Raw genomic sequence first — 17,820 nt, forward strand, 5'->3', positions numbered from 1 at the left:
GCTACATCTGATAAACCGTGTGTATTTGATGCAAGTGCAGGGTTGGACGGAGAGGTTGGTAATAAATCAATTGATCATTCTCTAACAGTGTGCATTCTATATTGTGAAAAACTTGGTCAAGTTTGTGGTCAATTCAATTGCTTGCCTAATGGCACTGACAGAGGTTTTTTACAGCATTAAACGGGGACGCTGTAGAGGTCTTTCTGTACAAAGAACTTCACATGTTAATCCACTTTATTGGAGCCTAAAAACTGATTCTTGTTTGATTATGTATGCATGGATAAAGAAAATGAGGATGGTTATGATGTCATATACAACATTTGTGTCTATTTGGTCATTTACTTTTGAAAGAATGACTGTTCTTCCTTCCTTCCTTCCTTTTTCCTGACATTTAGTTTTTGCACCCAAAAGTTACTTGACAGCTGGAAGAATAGCAGAGTTTTTCTTTTCCCTCCCTTGAAAGTTTCAAGGCTTTTCTACCTCCGACCACAGCCAGCACCACTCGTTCAAGGGTTTTTAGACAGATGGTGTCGTATTTAGTGTTTATAATGTGCAGCCCTTGGATGTAAAATAGGGATGTTTGGGGGGCCAAAGAAATAAATCTAACTTGACTTGAAAAGGATGAGACCAGACTGTCACACTCGGGCTGGGGCAGGATGTAGTGAGGACTCAGGCGCAGAGTTTCTAATCAAAAGTGCTCTTTATTCTAAACCAAGACAAGACGTGCTCCAACGACGACTGACGTATAGACAATGACGCGACAGGGGACAACAGGCACACAGGGCTTAAATACACAAGGGAGGTGCAGGTGATTGGACACAGGTGGAGACAATCACGCAATCACAAGACAAGGCAGGAAGTGAAGTTAACCCAGGACCACAAGAGACATGAAACTTCAAACTAAAACAGGAAGAGAGACCAAACCGTGACACAGACGTAGACATTGTCGAACACTTTGTAAGGGAAGTGACAGGAACTACAGCCGTATGTTATTGCTCTGCAACACAGAATCAGGGACTCTGGACACAAATAAAAAAGGACATCACTTTTAATCTCCAGTGGGACTCCATAAAATGTTGTACATTTCCCTCGGTGCAACTTAATAGCTTCTTTTAATTTAAACCTCAACTTTCTCTAAGATATTCCTTTTTTAAAAACCTTCTTCATATCAACAGATGACATTATTATTATTATAACCATTCTATTTTCAAGATAACTTTTGGACTCCCAATTCTATTATGAAATGTTGTGATAAGTCTAAAGAAACTGTCAGCCCTTTGTTCCTCTATAAAAATATACATTATCTGGATAAACAAATGAAATATACAGATAATAAAGTTTGTGCCCCTTTTGATCATCTTAACTTTAATGTGATGGGAATGTGAAATACTAAATCCATTGTATGAAACAAAAGTGTCGCCCAAAGGCAGACTGTGTGCACACTGAAGTCCCAATACACTAAAGGAACGCATCATTTGTCCCCCGCCCCAAAAAGTTCGTCCAGTGATCTTTAATTCATAAATCTCATTTCTTATTTCATTTTGTGTAGAAGTTGTATGTGCCGTTTTTTTTACAAGGCGGCATCTGACAAACTGTCATGGTTTTACTGAACATGTTGTATGGTGCCGTTAGAAACATCCCTATTACGAAGTAATGAAAATAAAAGATTTCTTTTCACATTAGCTTGACAGGTAAGTTGACCTATGAGTCTATCGCCCCAAAAACGCGCTACGTCACCTGAACACTGTGAAGTCAGTCTCCATAGATTGTGTCAAGTTGAAATTAAGGGAGCGATTGTGTTTTTCAGGTCTTTGCCGATTCCATATTCCACTTGGTGAGGGACAAGTACCGGTCGCTGGTTGGTGGCTGCAGTCCTGCGCACGCTCGACACAAATCCCTGGCAGGCATCGTAATGACCCGAGGTATGGCAAATTTTATTGACTTTTATATATATCACTTTGAATTATTGAAGAGGTGCAATATAGAGTGAGTGAGGGAGTCAGATGGAGGAGGGGAAATAAGAAGATGGAGTTCTAGATTGTCAGGGAAATGATAAGCTGAAGGTGGGAAGTAGATAGATGGTCTCCAATCCTCGCTGTACCTCGCAGTGGGGCAGGAGAATATACCTTCCTGATGAATTATTGACTATTCAGTCTCTGAGGAGAATGCGACGGGGTAGTGTGTGTGTGTGTGTGTGTGTGTGTGTGTGTGTCAGTCATCCCTACTCCATGTTGGCCTCGCTGAGCTCATGCAGCTCTGACAGGAGTTCCAGATGCCACAGTGGAAGTCTTAACTATCAGCCCAAAACTTAATCTGAAACCCGACCGAGTGACACACTTAAGGAACAGTGAGGAGGAGGAAGCTTCCCACTGCTGTTCTCCTGCAGCGTGAAACAGCTCGTGTTATTACCACACATTGGTTACGTCAGGGCCTCCCACGCACACGCACGTGCACATGAAAAACACCCACCCACACAGTAGAAACCTTGAGTCACTCCACATCACTTCTCAGACAATATGTTCACTGGTGCTCACGTACAGTAAAGCCCAAAATCCTCTCATGGGAAATACGAACAAACCAAACCGTTTTGTTGTCTTTCTTTTTCTATGTATTTACCAAGTTTACTTTTTAGCTTTGTCGTCCCTCGGTCCATGTCCACTCTCGCACAGTGGAGCCAACTTCTTTACATGCTTATTTAAACGAATGAAAATAAATATAATAAGTAAAATGTATTCTGTAACATGATTTATTAATGTCAATCCTAATTAAATAACTTTATAGAATAAACACATGAAATGAGCTAGCCTACCTGTGTGCTGTTGCTGTTAGCTGCTGTTTTACAAAACTGTCTCCTTCTGATATTAGCTGCTCTTGATTGGTTTAAATTTGAGATGTTTTAGACAGCAGTGCATGTTTAAAATATGGAAACATCCTGTATTTGAGAATTAAATAGTGCATCCTGTTCTGAATCAATACGGGACGGGGTTTGTCCCCTCTTTTAGTCGTCTTCTCCCACACTACTCCACTCCTCGCTAGGGTTGGGTATCGTTTGATTCCGATTCCGATTCCTGGTTTCGATTCCGGTTCCCAGCGATTCTCGATTCCGATTCTTTTAAGAGGCAGGGTCAAAAAAGTTTAAGTTTAAGATATTTTAAATGAGCTAGCTAACCAAGGGTCTTTCTGAAGGAAATAATCTCCATCAATGTTAATTCTATGAACTTTTTATTAACTTTACTATGAATTTCTAACAGGGTTGTTTTCAACTACAATATAAATATCAAACTATGAACTTGAATATTGTATAAACATTATAAATTATAATATATTTTACACTTTCCTCAAGAGAGCTTTATTTTTGAAGCCTCACAAAAACACATTTACACATGAGCGTATGATACTGCAGGTACTTAAACGTTACCTTGCTCCCACTGATGGGCCCTTGGAGCCAGAGGAAGAGGCAGCGCGTCAAAGACGGGGCACACATAGGGGGGGTGCCAACTCTCCCAACCCCAAATCAGGGACACTTTCGCTGACGGGGGGGGGGGGGGGTGCTAGCGGTCGACGCGGGGGGTGCTGGCACAATCTTTTTTTTCTTTGCAGCGCCAGCCTCACTGCTCATTTTAACAGATAGGACAGCTCTCACCCGCGCGCACACTGGTCTGATGCGTCACGAATTCACAACAACCGGGAGATTTTTGCGCGTCATTGACTTAGCAGGCTGTGATTGGAAATTGGGACTGGAGGGAAATTGCCCATAATTCGGGATGTCCCGGGTAATACGGGAAGGTTGGCAACCCTAGGCACACGTTTACTTCCACTCCATGACCTCGGAGGTGCTTAATCATATTTGACGTGCACCCTCTCTTATGCATGAAACAATTTTGCTGCAAATGTTGCATTTTGCCGAGTTTTCGGTTTGTTTCGAAAAGTGTAACCACTCTTTGGACTGCCGACGCACGCTATCCATGTTCGATCGCTCTGTTACGCCAACACTTCCGGTGGACGCTTCTTCGTTGGTGTTCAGCGGTTTCTTTTTCCGGTCGGCACCGGCGGACTGAGAATCGAAACTAGGAATCGAATTTTAAACTTTTGAACGATTCCGGGTAAATCGCAAAGCTAGTCCCGATTCCAATCGATCCTTGATACCCAAGCCCACTCCTCGCTCTCGTCACTGGTTACCAGTGGCCGCCCGCATCCAGTTCAAATGGTTCTGTGAATGGATAATAATGGATAGGACAAGGTCAAACCCTACATCCCAACCCGCACACACCGCTCTGCATCTGCCAAGCTGCTTGTTCCTCTCACTGAGAGCTAAACCCCCCTTATTTTTCTGTACTACAAGTGGCAAACATAGGTGAGGTAGCTGAAGGTGTTTTATTTGATTTCTTTTTTATTTGGTGAGCAAGACTTGCATTGATATTGACATTGTCGGTAGCTTAACATGTTAGTTAATGTGTTATTAGGAGTGAATGTTTACTGGAGAGCAGATTTGGTGCAGGTGAAGAAAGCGTGGTTCAGGGACGCTGTGCTGCTGAGCACCCTTTAAACTACACTACATTTTCTTACTCCCATGGTAAGACATATTTGGTGACATAATGCATGAATTGTGTCTCTTTTCAGATGACATAGCTAACTACTGGCTATTTGTAAGACTGGTGGAACTGGATAAGCTGATAGTTGTTGAGCAGGCAATGGCCTTCGCATAATGCATATTGAGGCCCGCTGATGGCGTTTGGCAGAAGTAGATACACATGTGTATTGTCCTGTCATGTACAAAGAGGACCATTGACACACAGATGCTAACAGGTCTGCCCATGTGGAGTCCTGACACACACACACACACACTCACAGATGAGTGTTATCTCCCTGTGTGGCTGCAGCCTGTGGGTAGCAGGGGGTCAGTGAGGAGGGATGGATATCTCTGGTGTCTTTGGAGGACTGCAGCTCATCAGTTTATACTTCAGTGAGACCGGCACTCATCCTGACCTAATCCAATCCCCCTCCTCCCCTCTGCCTCCCGGTAATTGCTTCTGTTTGTTTATTAATAGCGTGCGTTATCTTCAGAGATCCAGACGTAGGGCTGCCAAGTATTTGCAGTGGTGCGACGGCAGCAGCAGCAGCAGCAGCAGTGCTGTGGTGGATGAAGTCAGACACCCAACTTGACAGGAACACTGGGGAGTCCTGTTCTGATTCCATCTCTCCCCCACCCTCACTCGCTCTTATTCTTTCTGTGTGTCCTGCCTCTGCTTTTGCCTCGAGAATGTTAATCAGAGTCCGTCTTTGAACCGCAGACCGAAGGCGAACCCCCCCGCCCCCCCCCTCCCGCCCTTGCCGGAGTCCCGCCGAGACATTTGAGCCCCAACCTGAACGAGATTAGCCTCGCCATCAGGCTGAGAGTTGCGAGACGACGGGCAAAATAAACCGCCAGCACACATTGTCAAATAGTGTGGAAAATCTCATTTGAATTGATTTCAGATAGCATTGGGGTGTTTGGAGATGGTAAACAGTGTTCAGATGTGCTCAGAGACATGAAAAATTGTTAGCGTCCAAATGGAAAATGCTTGAAAAGACCCCCCCCCCTCCTCCTGCTTCCTTTCACTTGTTTGCTGGATGGGATGAGAGAAGCTTTTTCGGAGGCTCTTTTTTTTCTAGTGATGAGACTCAGAGTGAAGAAAAATACCACGGGGACTCAAAGAAAGAGATCAGAGCAAAGGGTTTCAAGCAACTTGATTACAAATGACGACTAAGCCATGGTTCTTAGTCTGCATATCCATTTTTCAAACAGGGATTTTTCTCCACTTTTTATCCGGTTTTCCCGGCTGCCGCCGATTTGAATGTTCAATAATCACATCCGGCAACAAAACAGCTTGCTAAGAGGCAAAAATATTAACAGAGATGTGGGTGTGTTGAAGTAGAGACAGACCGAGAAAGAGAGACAGATTGAAGAGCTCCAGCAGCATTTCACAAAGACATCCTTATATGTTCAGACCAGTTGCCTGTTAAAGCCAATACACATTCAACAGGGTGCCGTCTCTGCTCTGCCAATCTCTTTTTCCACAGCAAGTGAAGAGCATTTCAGAGAGTTCTCGTATTCAAACAGACACGCATCGGATGACATTCACCGTAATCATCCAACATCTTGTGGTGAACGAACACATGAAAGATGGGATTTAAGGAGCTCAAATGAAGTTTAGGAAAACGTGACCTTCTGAGCTCATTCTGCTTCAGGAGACACTCTTTTGATATGGTGGTCAGAGATTATGGGAGGCTTGTCAGATTCTATTTTACCCCGTTTTATAATCATGGAATAAATGGATTCAGATGATAGCTTTGCTGTGTCTGTTTGTTGCAGTTACTTTATGTAAAAATACACTACTAACAAACATGGATCTTGATAATCATTGCCTTTAAGGTCTTTTGAGCTATTTGTCATCGATTTGTTGACCTGATCCCTAATAAGTTGTAGGTTTTAGTGCCAGTGATTTCAAAGGGGCTCACTGATGAGCATTGACCAGAGGCCACCTTGTCATCATGCCGAACAAGTGCTGAACCAGTGTTGTGTGGGAGTAATGAAACATTCAGAAACGTGGAAGTACACATCTCCTGTCGCTGTCTGATGAATAGGATGGCATTAGTGAAAAAGGAAAGTGGTTTAGCCAAATAATAACATTTTTAACTTGGTCTTTACTTCTCAGAGCAGAAACTAAAGGGCGGTTATAATGTTCTGCTTTGTTCAAGGACGCATGGGGTCCTATTCACTCGGCTCAGTGGCACAAAATGCAATCAATGGCTCACAGTGCAGGTGTGCTAGGCCTTGATATGTGCCACAGTTGGAAGCAGGGGGAGATTATATTTAGTCAAAAGTGTAGGCTCAAGTCATTTTTTTTTTTTTTTAAAGCAGCATGTCAGCATTGCCACAGCATTCAACCCATTTTGTGATGGATGGACCAGTCCAGACTGGATCTGCCACAGGAGCCTCTCAAGAAGACAACCAGAATCCCCTTGGCTGGATTGAATGTTAAACTCTTCCCTGAGTTAAACTCTTCCCTTTAATAATCGACAGGAAAATTGCGCTCCTACACTTGATTGTTACGACGCCCCTCTAACTTACTTCCCCTCCACTTGGGTGCAGCCGAGTTATGGGGCGGTCATTGAAATTTTCCCGTTAAATACAGGCCCCTGTGCACCTCTGTACCACATGCTATCCCAGAGTGTGTGCGTCTGCTTGGTTGCAACAGTGAGTCGGTGTGTGCTTTGTCCTCCTGTTGGCTGTTGACAGTATTTTGCAGTAGCCATTGTGAGTAGTTCCAGGTACACCTGGATTTTGACTGTGCTGTTATCACGGGGTGTGACATCTTTGAATCACCAGTAACAGATGTATTTGTGTGTGAAGAGTGCCTGAGGCCTTTGACTCCACTCTACCTTGTTCCTTTTGACCCTCTCTCTTTGTATTTCTGTGATGCAGCTGATTATTCCTGGTTTAAAAACAGCACACTGCCTGTGGGGCTCTCTATCTCCTCGATGTGTGTATCTCTTTCTACTTCTCTCGCTGCCTCGCTCTCTCTCTCTCTTTCATTCATCGCTTCTCCCCCACTCCTCTTTCCTACAAACTGAAGGCAACCTCAGTCCCCAATTTCATGGCAGGGTAGTGAGCAGCGCACCAGAAATTATCCACTGCAAAATTGATCTAAACAATTGCAAAGTGGAACGGCAAGGGAAAGCAGGAGAATGAAATTGTTTGAGTCTGTTACCTTTTAGAACTTGCCTTATCACAAAGAAGGATTTGGGCTGCATTGCTTACAGGGAATGCCAATAGTTGAACTCGCGATATAAAGATTTTTAAGGTGCTGCAACAACATAAATATTGTATACTTTCTGTGCACTGTAGGTCTAACATGAATTTACTACTCTGTGAGGGAAATTTACAAAAGCACGGCTGAAAGATGTTTGTTTGATCTAAGTTTTGATAGAAATCATTATCTTAATGTCGACACATTTGATTAATCACTGCACACATGCACAGATTAAAGCTGTATATGCAGTATGTATACATCATTCTGTTTGATTTATACAAAATAGATGAAAACAAATGTAAGAGAACTCTAATCATTTCATAAACTGTCTCTAATGTAGGTATCGTCTTACAAAGAATAAAGGATTTTTTTGAAAAGAGCATGCATTCTTTAATACTTTACTCTATTATTTACCTGTGCATATAAATGTCGCTGTCGCAAAGAACTCCATATTTGCATATTAACAATGAATCGCATGAGTACTTGCGTGTGAGGGGTGCCGCTACAGTCTCCTAACCCCACGGAGCATTGTGGCGTCTCTCAGATTATCGTTTTGGTTCACTGTCAACCGCTCTCAACAGTGTTGACAAAAAGCTAGCTAGTTACACAGCTAGCTACGAGTGGAGCATTTAGCAGCAAAAGAGACATATTTCTCCTTTAGTTTGTGGAAACCAAAAGCTGAGCGAGTTGGAGTTAATATTGGACATTCACCAGAGTAAGTTTTAGACTAAGTTTCATATGGTCGAATATATAAACGCATTAATTAAGGTACATTCATTTGAACTTTTAAAAGTTCACGTTTTTAAAGATAAATATTATATAAACTTCTCCTTTATAGTTGGTAGAATAGAAGTTGAACTTATTCCAACTTCTTCTCTATGCTCTTTGCTAGCCCACACACATTCACACACATTCCACCCTCCCTTCACATTTGGCTCCTTTGCCCTCCTTCCTATTCCTCATCATTGGAAGTGTCAGGTCTCCATTGCCGCAGTGCCATCTGGGCCGAGGCTGATAAAAGCTCCTGTGCCGGGCCGGCGGTGCCTGCGGGTCTTCCAGAAGCTAGCGAAGCCTGACTTTGAGAGCCCATGGGAGAGATTTGTGGCAGTTAAAGAAGGAATGGCGTGCCTTTAACCCTCCTCCGCACCACCTCTGTCTATCTGACAGTCAGTGGGGCTCTCGCATGGCGATGCCCCGGCTAGAATCTTCACTGATTTCAAAGGAAAAGTAAAATCAACACATCACAGGATGACTTTGTGGTCTGTGATATCATCATATCATAGCTTTTACTCCTTGTCTCACGTTGACAATGTTGCCACGGTGACCTCTTTAGAAGTTTCTGTCCTGCTGTCCAGACAGAACTAGATGGACCTCAAGGTCAACCAGTGTTTCGGGAACATAAAATCAGTTTTTTTACCCAGCAGGAAGGCCCCTGTAGTGACAAACCAGCCTCCGCTTCCACTCAGACAGAAGGAGAAGCAAGATGGATAGCCTTCTTTTATGTAGAGCGCAAGCCTGGCTCTCTGCTGGGTACCATGCCTTTTGATTGGCTCACTTTAATTAATGTCATGGATAACTCCCAGTATGCCACCTGCAGAGGACACACCACGTTTGCCTCCCAGAGGATGAATCAGTATCTAGTCCTCAGCGTTAGTAAAATGTACTGAGGTAGTAGAATAACCGCTTAGTTTTCTCTCTGTCATAAAGAGCCAGAGAACCCAAATTCTATACCCATTTATATCAATTGCAATATTCTGCATCATCCATATTTGTACGTTATTAGCCCTTAAAAAAACAAATCCTCTGCAGTCCAAAGAGGATGAGTCGATCTGACTGGTGGAGATCGTCCGACTGTGCCAGCCCAGTTCGTAGGTGGAGGGTCTCTCTCCTCCTTTCACTCCTTGGATGCTGCTAATCCTGGCTGCTGTGGTATGATAGGAGCTTCTAAAGAGACGCTTACCCATGCTAGTCAGAGAGCTGTGGTTATGGAAATGAGCCAAATGTATCTGTATCAGGATGACCTTTTTACTCGTTTCTCCTATGGTGTTTTTTATTTACTATTTACCCTGTGTGAGCAAAGTACTTTTCCCTCTTGTCTGATTAAGTTACAGACTTTAGTCTTCAGTCTCAGGTCTGTTTTTCCACCCATCGTTGCATTGTATTCTCTTTACTTTATAGTATCAATTCACGTAAATTGTATGCTACTTTACTAAAAAAAAAAACACTTTCCATGACACGGAAATGTTTTATGCAGAGTAGTGTTATGCAGTGTGTGAAATACACGGTGGCAACCCACCCAACTAACTGAAGCCCTACAAAGACTCAATACGCCATATACAAGATTGTATGGATACAGGCCATGGCAACTAGGCTGCAAACACTTAATATCACTGTGGCTGATATGTGGCTGTGGCAGTGTCCTGCTTTAGTCCAAGTTCTTACGAAAGGCACTAGATCCAATTTGTCCAAAGGGGGACTAATTAACTCCTCAAACAGACATGGGTACAGCCTGACCTCATGGGACTTGTTGCAGCTCCAGCTGTGTCGTTTATGGCAAACTAAACTGTGTCTTGCACTCACTATTTTTTTTTTTCAAAAGACATGTTAGGGACAGTTACAATTGTCTTAATTTTGGAGACCGCCATAATTCTGGGTTCTGTTACTCTCTGAGAGCCCTTGTGTTTCAGGCACAATTATAATGTAATGAGCATTCCCTTTTTCCTTTGGCCAAGTTGACAATGTCTAAAAGTGTTCACGTGTACACAGCTGTAGATTAAGAATACCCTGTATATTTCTTAGAATATTTAAGTTTTACAATGTGTCAGGTTTTGACTTGATACTTCTGTAGGATCTCTGATGGAACACAAGCTAAATACGGTGAACATTTGTCCGTCTGTTTTTTTGTCCAACAGGTCTGGACCTGAGGCACGCCCAGGTGGTGGCGTTGTCCACGGGAACCAAGTGTATCAACGGGGAATACCTGAGTGACCAGGGACAAGTGGTCAATGACTGTCACGCAGAAGTCACGGCTCGCAGAGCGCTGCTACGCTTCCTCTACTCTCAACTGGAACTCTTCTTAAGGTAATAGATCCATCTTTGTCTGCGTCTTAAACACACACAACCATCCTTGGAGTCATGTACTTATAGTTTCGGCAGCTTTGAAACCCCTGTAGCGTTTATGATCTTCTTTGCCTGAAAATGCCTGATATCATTATACATTCAACCAGCGTTGGAAGAACAATTTACATCCTGTGCTAAAGTAAAAGTAGCAATAAGGCAGTGTAACAATACTCCCAATATACCATTTTTTTTTTATTATCATCAAAATGTACTAAAATCAAACTATGTCCCTTTTGAAAGAAGAATGAACAGATTATTATTTTGATAGTTGAAATCATTTGAAATAATACAACTTATGCACCCAAGGGTTTTAATGCTTAATGCTTTAACCAGCTGAAAATAAATGGCATTGTTTTATTTGTAGAAATCTGCTCTGTAAATCCTGTGTTCCCCTTTGAGAAGCCTTCTTTTTTCGTTTTAGTTATTTTAGAATGAAGCTATCAATGAGGCATTAAAAAACACTTATTTGACTACAGGAAGAGATGAATAAATGTGGTGTTAGCTGGACTAGAATTCTAGCACATTCTAGATCGATCTTGCAAATTTACAGCTGGGTCATTTAAATTCTCTTTGGAGTCCGCTCCATGGAAACAGCACTGTATGTAAGCATATGTTCCCTCCAACCAAGCATCACAAGCACTGGATCACCACTTTTGTTTTTGATCCTTTTTTTTTATTGTACCCATATTCGAGTGCCTTCACCTCCTGTGCAGCATCGTCCTGTGCCCACAAGCTCACCATGATTTGAACTCGTATGAACGGACAGTCCTGATGGGTTTTGACTCGTGACTTCCTCCATTCCATGAGCAAATATTATGGTTTTGAGCTCCCGAAGGAGCTTGATGCCAACGCTGATTCACCAGATTAGTGGTTAGAAGTCTAGATCGTTGAATGTCATATTTGCATACACAGCACTGACTTCTCTTCTTAGCACAATGCTGGATGGCAGGTACAGAGACTTTGCAGCTGAGTAAAATGGCTAATGGGGAAGATAACTCATAATGAAATGACCAAACAAAATGCCAGAACTGCCATATTTACACTCAGTGAAAGGACATCAGAGACAGAGGAGAGGTTATATAAAAAGGGCAGCCGTGCCTTGCATTGTGATGCATAGTTTAGGTATACCGTGTGTGTGTGTGTGTGTGTGTGTGTGTGTGTGTGTGTGTGTGTGTGTGTGTGTGTGTGTGTGTGTGTGTGTGTGTGTGTGTGTGTGTGTGTGTGAGTGAGAAATCCTTATTCCTTCTCACTCCAGAAACAAAGACCCAAATGTTAAGGTTTGATTATGAGTGTCCTTGTCGGCCATAATGCAGGTTTTTAGCTTACTGTTAATGGCTGGAAAAAAAACTTTTCTAAATTACTGCATTAGATCCGTTGGAGAAAATGAACTAATATTGGAGCATAGTTTTCTGACATCACTGCAGTTTTTTGTTTGTTTCACATTTAGCCATCATTTGACCTTGATGGTGTCCCAATACAAAGCATGCGTAGAGCACAGCTTAAACACCCTGTACTTCTCTGCCCTGAGAAATGTAGACCGCCTAAGTTAATATCCCGGAGTCTTGTGTGACAGTAGCGGAGTGGACTGTGGTAAATGTCCATCTCTCTCTGTCACTGCCTCACTTCATCATTAGAAACAAAAAGGGAAAATCTATTTCCAATGCTGTGATGAATGCTGCTACCTTTCTCATCAGTCTCCCTTGTTTTTTGCTTGTTCCTTTTCTTTTTAAGTAAAAGGCCGGAGGACTGCGAGGAGTCAATATTTGTGCAGCACAAGGAGTGCGGCTACAGGTTGAGAGACAACGTCCATTTCCACATGTACATCAGCACCTCGCCGTGTGGGGACGGGAGGCTCAACTCGCCCTATGAAATCACCTCTGACTGTGAGACATCATGCCTTCTTTTGTCAAAACATAGCTTGATAATCTTGAAAGGAGATCAGAATTATACTCTGCATGCATTTCTCTGTCTATGTACTTTTTTCTCAATTATCACAATGGCTCATCAGTCAGTCCCTGTGGATTATAAAGAGATCATACTCTCTGGCAGATATTCTGGAAGCCACTGCTCTGCTTTTTCCTGTTTTCCTCCAGACGCTCTTAAAAAGCTGGCATGGTTTTCATGTCACATCCCGTCTTTGGCCTCTTTTAGCCACGCTGTGCTGACTAGATTACATTTTATTGCTTACCCACTGAAAATAAATTGTATATTCATTTAGATGGTTGGCGCAGCATTTTTTTTCTTCTGCTGGGCTACGAGTTCAGAAATATAATCTGGACTGATGTTTCCATCAGTGGAATGCATATATGCCCCCACCCTTTCATCCCAGTCTGGAGCTCTATGAACACACACCACGGTGCAGTGCATGAGGAGACTTTCATGAAACCAGTGAGGATGGAAAGCGGATGCTGTCACCAAAGAAGCCTTTGAACTTGACGTTTGTGGTCATTAAACCTCTTAAATGTTCTGCAGTGCGCTCTCTGAGATTAGAAAATGACTAAGCACCTTTTCCTGACTGTTCTTTAACATTTCTGAGCTGGAAGTTGGGGGCTTAATTTCTTAGCTGCCGTCACCTCAGCCGAAGCAGCAGCCATGCAAGAGAGAAGGAAGGAGAGTTTAAGCCTAGAAAAGTAAGGTTATTAAAACAAAAAAATGGATTATTCATGTACACTTTGTCACCCTATTAGGGACTCACCCATTTTGTAATTTCTACTTAAAGCAAGAAGTACAACATAAATAATATCTATATGAATGTTTTCTTCTGTAGAATTTGGAGTTTCTTCTTTTGATATAATGCAAACTACTTAACAAATAATATACTTCAATTAACAATTGATTGAGATGCTTGTTGAGATCTTGCTGCCTTGTGGACACGGCATCAAAGTGGTTTACACACATCAAGGCACTGGTCCCAGACTAATGTGGTTGCAGTCGGTTATTCTAACAATAATATGTCATAATATTTCTAATAAACCGTCCTGAGTTCATCAAGGCTGCATCAAAGCTGCTTTATCCAGTACAACGGTTCCTTCTTCTTTCTTCCATCCGCAGGCTGCTCCGTACATCCAGCAACAACCCAGTCAAACGCTCACTTCATTAACAATTAGGCAGTCAACGTCCCGAGATAATACATTTTATTCCCCAAGTAAAGCAGTTAACCTCGTTTAAACTTTAAAAGGAATTGCAATGTTTGTTCTTCTGCTGGAAAGATCTTATTCTAATAAATAGAGTACCGTCTTATTGTTCATTAGCTTAGCATTATATTATATAAAAATGTTTTTATTTTTCTAATTAAGTGGAGCCAGTTCTACATTACCACCAATACTCCCAGAGAACATCCCTAATTATACACAATGTAAAACTTGTGAACTAATGTGGACTATAAAATGGTTTATTTTACTACATAAATGCAATACTGGAAAAATGTAGACTGTTTCCATTTGCCTTTGTCCCTTGGTGCATTTTGGGTAAATTAGATTAGAAGTCTACAAAATGAATCTTTGCCGCTTATCGATGTGATTAGATGTGGAACTGCTTTGTGTTATTCAGAAATAACAGACTTCATTAATAGCTAATTAGATTGGGTTTCAAGCGTAGCCGCGTAATAAGAAATGACATAATGTAGACGGATGAGTCTCAGGCTGAGGTTGTATTTGTTCTGTTGACAGTACACAGCAGCAGACACCTCATGAGGAAGCACCGCAGCCACCTGCGGACCAAAATCGAGTCAGGCGAGGGGACGGTGCCGGTGCGAGGTCGGGGGCCCGCCCAGACGTGGGACGGCGTCTTACAGGGCGAGCAGCTCATCACCATGTCCTGCACCGACAAGATCACCAGGTCAGTGCTCAACTACGGCGTTTAAACCGTGTACGGTTGCATTTCGTGTCATCTTCCTAAAGCAGTACTCTCCCTTCATGTTCTGCCTCTTTGCACATGTTGATTTAGTTGTCTGTCAAATGGGTCGGAAATAAATTGGAGGGAAGCACCTGTCTGATTGATCATCTGACAAACCGGATCTCTCTTGGAGAGTTTAAAATGGGACTCTAATCTAATAAAATGCTGTCCTTGCTGCCTTTTGTTGGGATTACGCAGGTCTAATATAAGACGACATACAACATGGTAGTTTGCTCTGTATTCTCAATTGGACTCAGATGTTTTGTTGTGTGCAAAAAATAGTCTTAATACAAAGAAAACAGCCAGAGGAGCACAGCAACACCACTGCCAGAGTCCTTAAATATATGGTTTTCATTTGAGCATTGCAGTTATTTGTGCAGAGATTGTGTTGATTTTATTGTAAAAGTCACAAACCAATGTGATGAGCACATCCCCCCCCACCCAGGAGGTCTCTGGCCTACGTGAGAAAAGAAAGGTAAAGGGATTGATTCAGGGGTTAGCTTTATTAGGAGATTAGCTTCCTTATGAGAAGGAGTGATCCCTGTTTAAATAAAGCATTTTTTGAGCCAGGTAGAGGTTCGTCTGTGATATTTACCGTAGCACATCTGTGTATGTAGTTGCAGGTTTGTGTGCCGGCGCTGAGTATGAAATCCTTTATTTTCTGGGTGGTGAATATTGATTTCCCGTAAGTAACTAGAACAAGTAATCCCGTTGTAATGAATTAGTGTGTTATGATCCACATTATTGTTTTAATCTACACACACGTCTTAATATCCACATCTGCCGGCCGGACTCTCCTCTAGCCACGATATTAGTCACACTACTCCTATAACCCACTGCAGGGCCTTTATTTATTTATCAACTTAGGCTTTGCCAGGTGCATGCCACGATAAGAGTTAAGAGATATTAATATGAGTGTTATTAAGAGTTATAACGCACAGACATTTCTGTTTTTATCTAAAGCTTCTAACGAGTGACGGTAGGCGGTGTGCAATAATCAGCGGCTTCACAGCCGGTGTTCTGTGTGTATGATGGTATGATTCCCACCCACCTTCTCAGGGAAGAAAATAGGGCCGTAAAGGTCCAAATTTGGCATCAAGCACATTCTAATGCCTCGATAACATCATATGAACTGCTGTATTATTAATATTGGTTTAAGTGAGTTTGCCTGCATGTTAACATCTACTAAAATATTGAAAGGAGATTTTTTTGTGCCTGTTGCCTCACACAGCCTGCCTGCCGGTATTTTAGGCCTTTTGTTTTCTCCATTGATATATTCCACACCTGAGTACTCCTCCACATCACTGGTCCCATGATCACGGCAACTCTGCGAGGAAGGATCTGCCCCCAGACACTACTTATAAAATGAACGTTGCAAAAGAAGTTATGAGGAGCTCCGTCCAATCTGCATGTTACTCCCTCACAGAGAGCTAAACACTCAACAGAATCCAGACTGTTTGGGCTGCTGGCTCCCAAATGGTGGAATTGGCTCCCCAACAACGTCAGGAGAGTAGAAAACAGACTGAAAACGCACCTCTTCAGACTGTACCTGGACTAGTGAGCACTTATGATGCCACTTACTAGCACTTTGGCTTTCTTGAAGAAATAAGTCTTTGTTGTTCTGATTCTGTTCCCTCTGCATTGAATGCACTTATTGTAAGTTGCTGGATAAAAGAGTCCGCTAAATGATAGAAGAAATGTAAATGTATGAGTAGTCTCCTCCATACAGACGCTGCATATCTAGTGATCACGAGCAGTCTGATGTGTGTAGAAGTCGTTATACTGTAGCAGCTGGTGTTTTCAGGAGATTTTATGAAGGAAAACATAGTGAATGTCTGTGTGTAACGGCACAGCGCTCTGACGCAGCACTTCTCCCAAGCTGGGGATTTATCAACAACAACACATCCGTCCCAAAGCTCGTCTAACATTTGATTGGGTGGTCGCTTACTGTACAGCTCTCTTATTATGCCACAGAACCGAGGTTGCATAATACCTGGTAGCCAGCTGCTCCACAAAAATCAGAAAATACATCATTTTGTATGTATACTATTTTGTATTATTCCATTGTCAGTGTAACAGAGAATGGAGCCTGTTTATGTTCCTAGATTGTTAATGTGTCGTCCTCGTGCTGGCAAGCCTGCACAGGACAGACGGCGATGCTAAATCAGCCCCCCCGCCCCCGTTTTCCCACTGTCCTCATGTGAGGAGTAAAGGCATCAATGTGTACACACTAGAGCTTCTTTACATGCAGAGCGAGACATCTTCACACACACACAGTTTGCAGGCCATGGTGGGATAACATTTGAATGAAATATGTTTTAATCTTTTAGTTTTTGGTCTTGGATCATTGGTCGGTCCACGGAACCATAATTGTTTTTTATATATTTCAATCTCGAGCAAACTGGTGAACAGCCAATAAACTGCCAGCCCAGCATTACCATCCAAAATAATACAAAGATGAAGAGTCTTTACTCGCACCCTTGATGTTGCATTTTGTAACATATCTGAAATCGATTCTTAATACACTCTGCCCCCGACAGGAACTGAGCCCATGAATTTAGCTTAGCAGGCTCCGCACTGTGCCAGCAGAGGCATGCTGGTCCTAAGCAGAGCCACTGTTTGTGTGTGTGTGTGTGTGTGTGTGTGTGTGTGTGTGTGTGTGTGTGTGTGAAAGGACTGGCACAAACACACACAAGCAGGGGGAGAGGAGAGGTGAACCCTCCTCCTGTGGAGCCGCTGTTAATTTGACCAATTTGATTCAGTTGGCCAGGGCTGAAGATGGTGTGATTAAATCTACCCAGGTCACCAACAGGGGTGAAAGCAATTACTTTACAAAAAAATAGAGCAACGGTGGGGGGGGGGGGGGGACACCCTGCTCCTCTTCCCTTACACCAACCCCGCCCGTCCTCCCCAGCGGGCCGGGCGGCAGACGCGTTCTCCCCTTTTTTTTGGAGGGGGGGGGGGGTAATATATGTGTATGATGGGTGGCCGTCGTTAAAGTGAGTTGGTCACT

The 17,820-nt window shown here is 42.8% G+C and overlaps 1 protein-coding gene across 2 annotated transcripts in view; it reads left to right on the forward strand.

Moving 5' to 3' along the window:
• The window catches only part of adarb2 (adenosine deaminase RNA specific B2 (inactive)), a 179,954-nt gene that overhangs the window by 150,795 nt on the left and 11,339 nt on the right, over positions 1-17,820 (forward strand). For both annotated transcript variants that reach the window (XM_037455978.2, XM_037455977.2), the window contains 4 exons: positions 1,808-1,922; positions 10,706-10,874; positions 12,645-12,796; positions 14,582-14,750. In XM_037455978.2, coding sequence (XP_037311875.2) covers positions 1,808-1,922; positions 10,706-10,874; positions 12,645-12,796; positions 14,582-14,750 — 605 coding nt within the window. The remainder of the gene's footprint in view (positions 1-1,807; positions 1,923-10,705; positions 10,875-12,644; positions 12,797-14,581; positions 14,751-17,820) is intronic.

Source organism: Pungitius pungitius, chromosome 19 (genome assembly GCF_949316345.1).
Source record: "Pungitius pungitius chromosome 19, fPunPun2.1, whole genome shotgun sequence".
NCBI classification, from domain to species: Eukaryota; Metazoa; Chordata; class Actinopteri; order Perciformes; family Gasterosteidae; genus Pungitius; species Pungitius pungitius.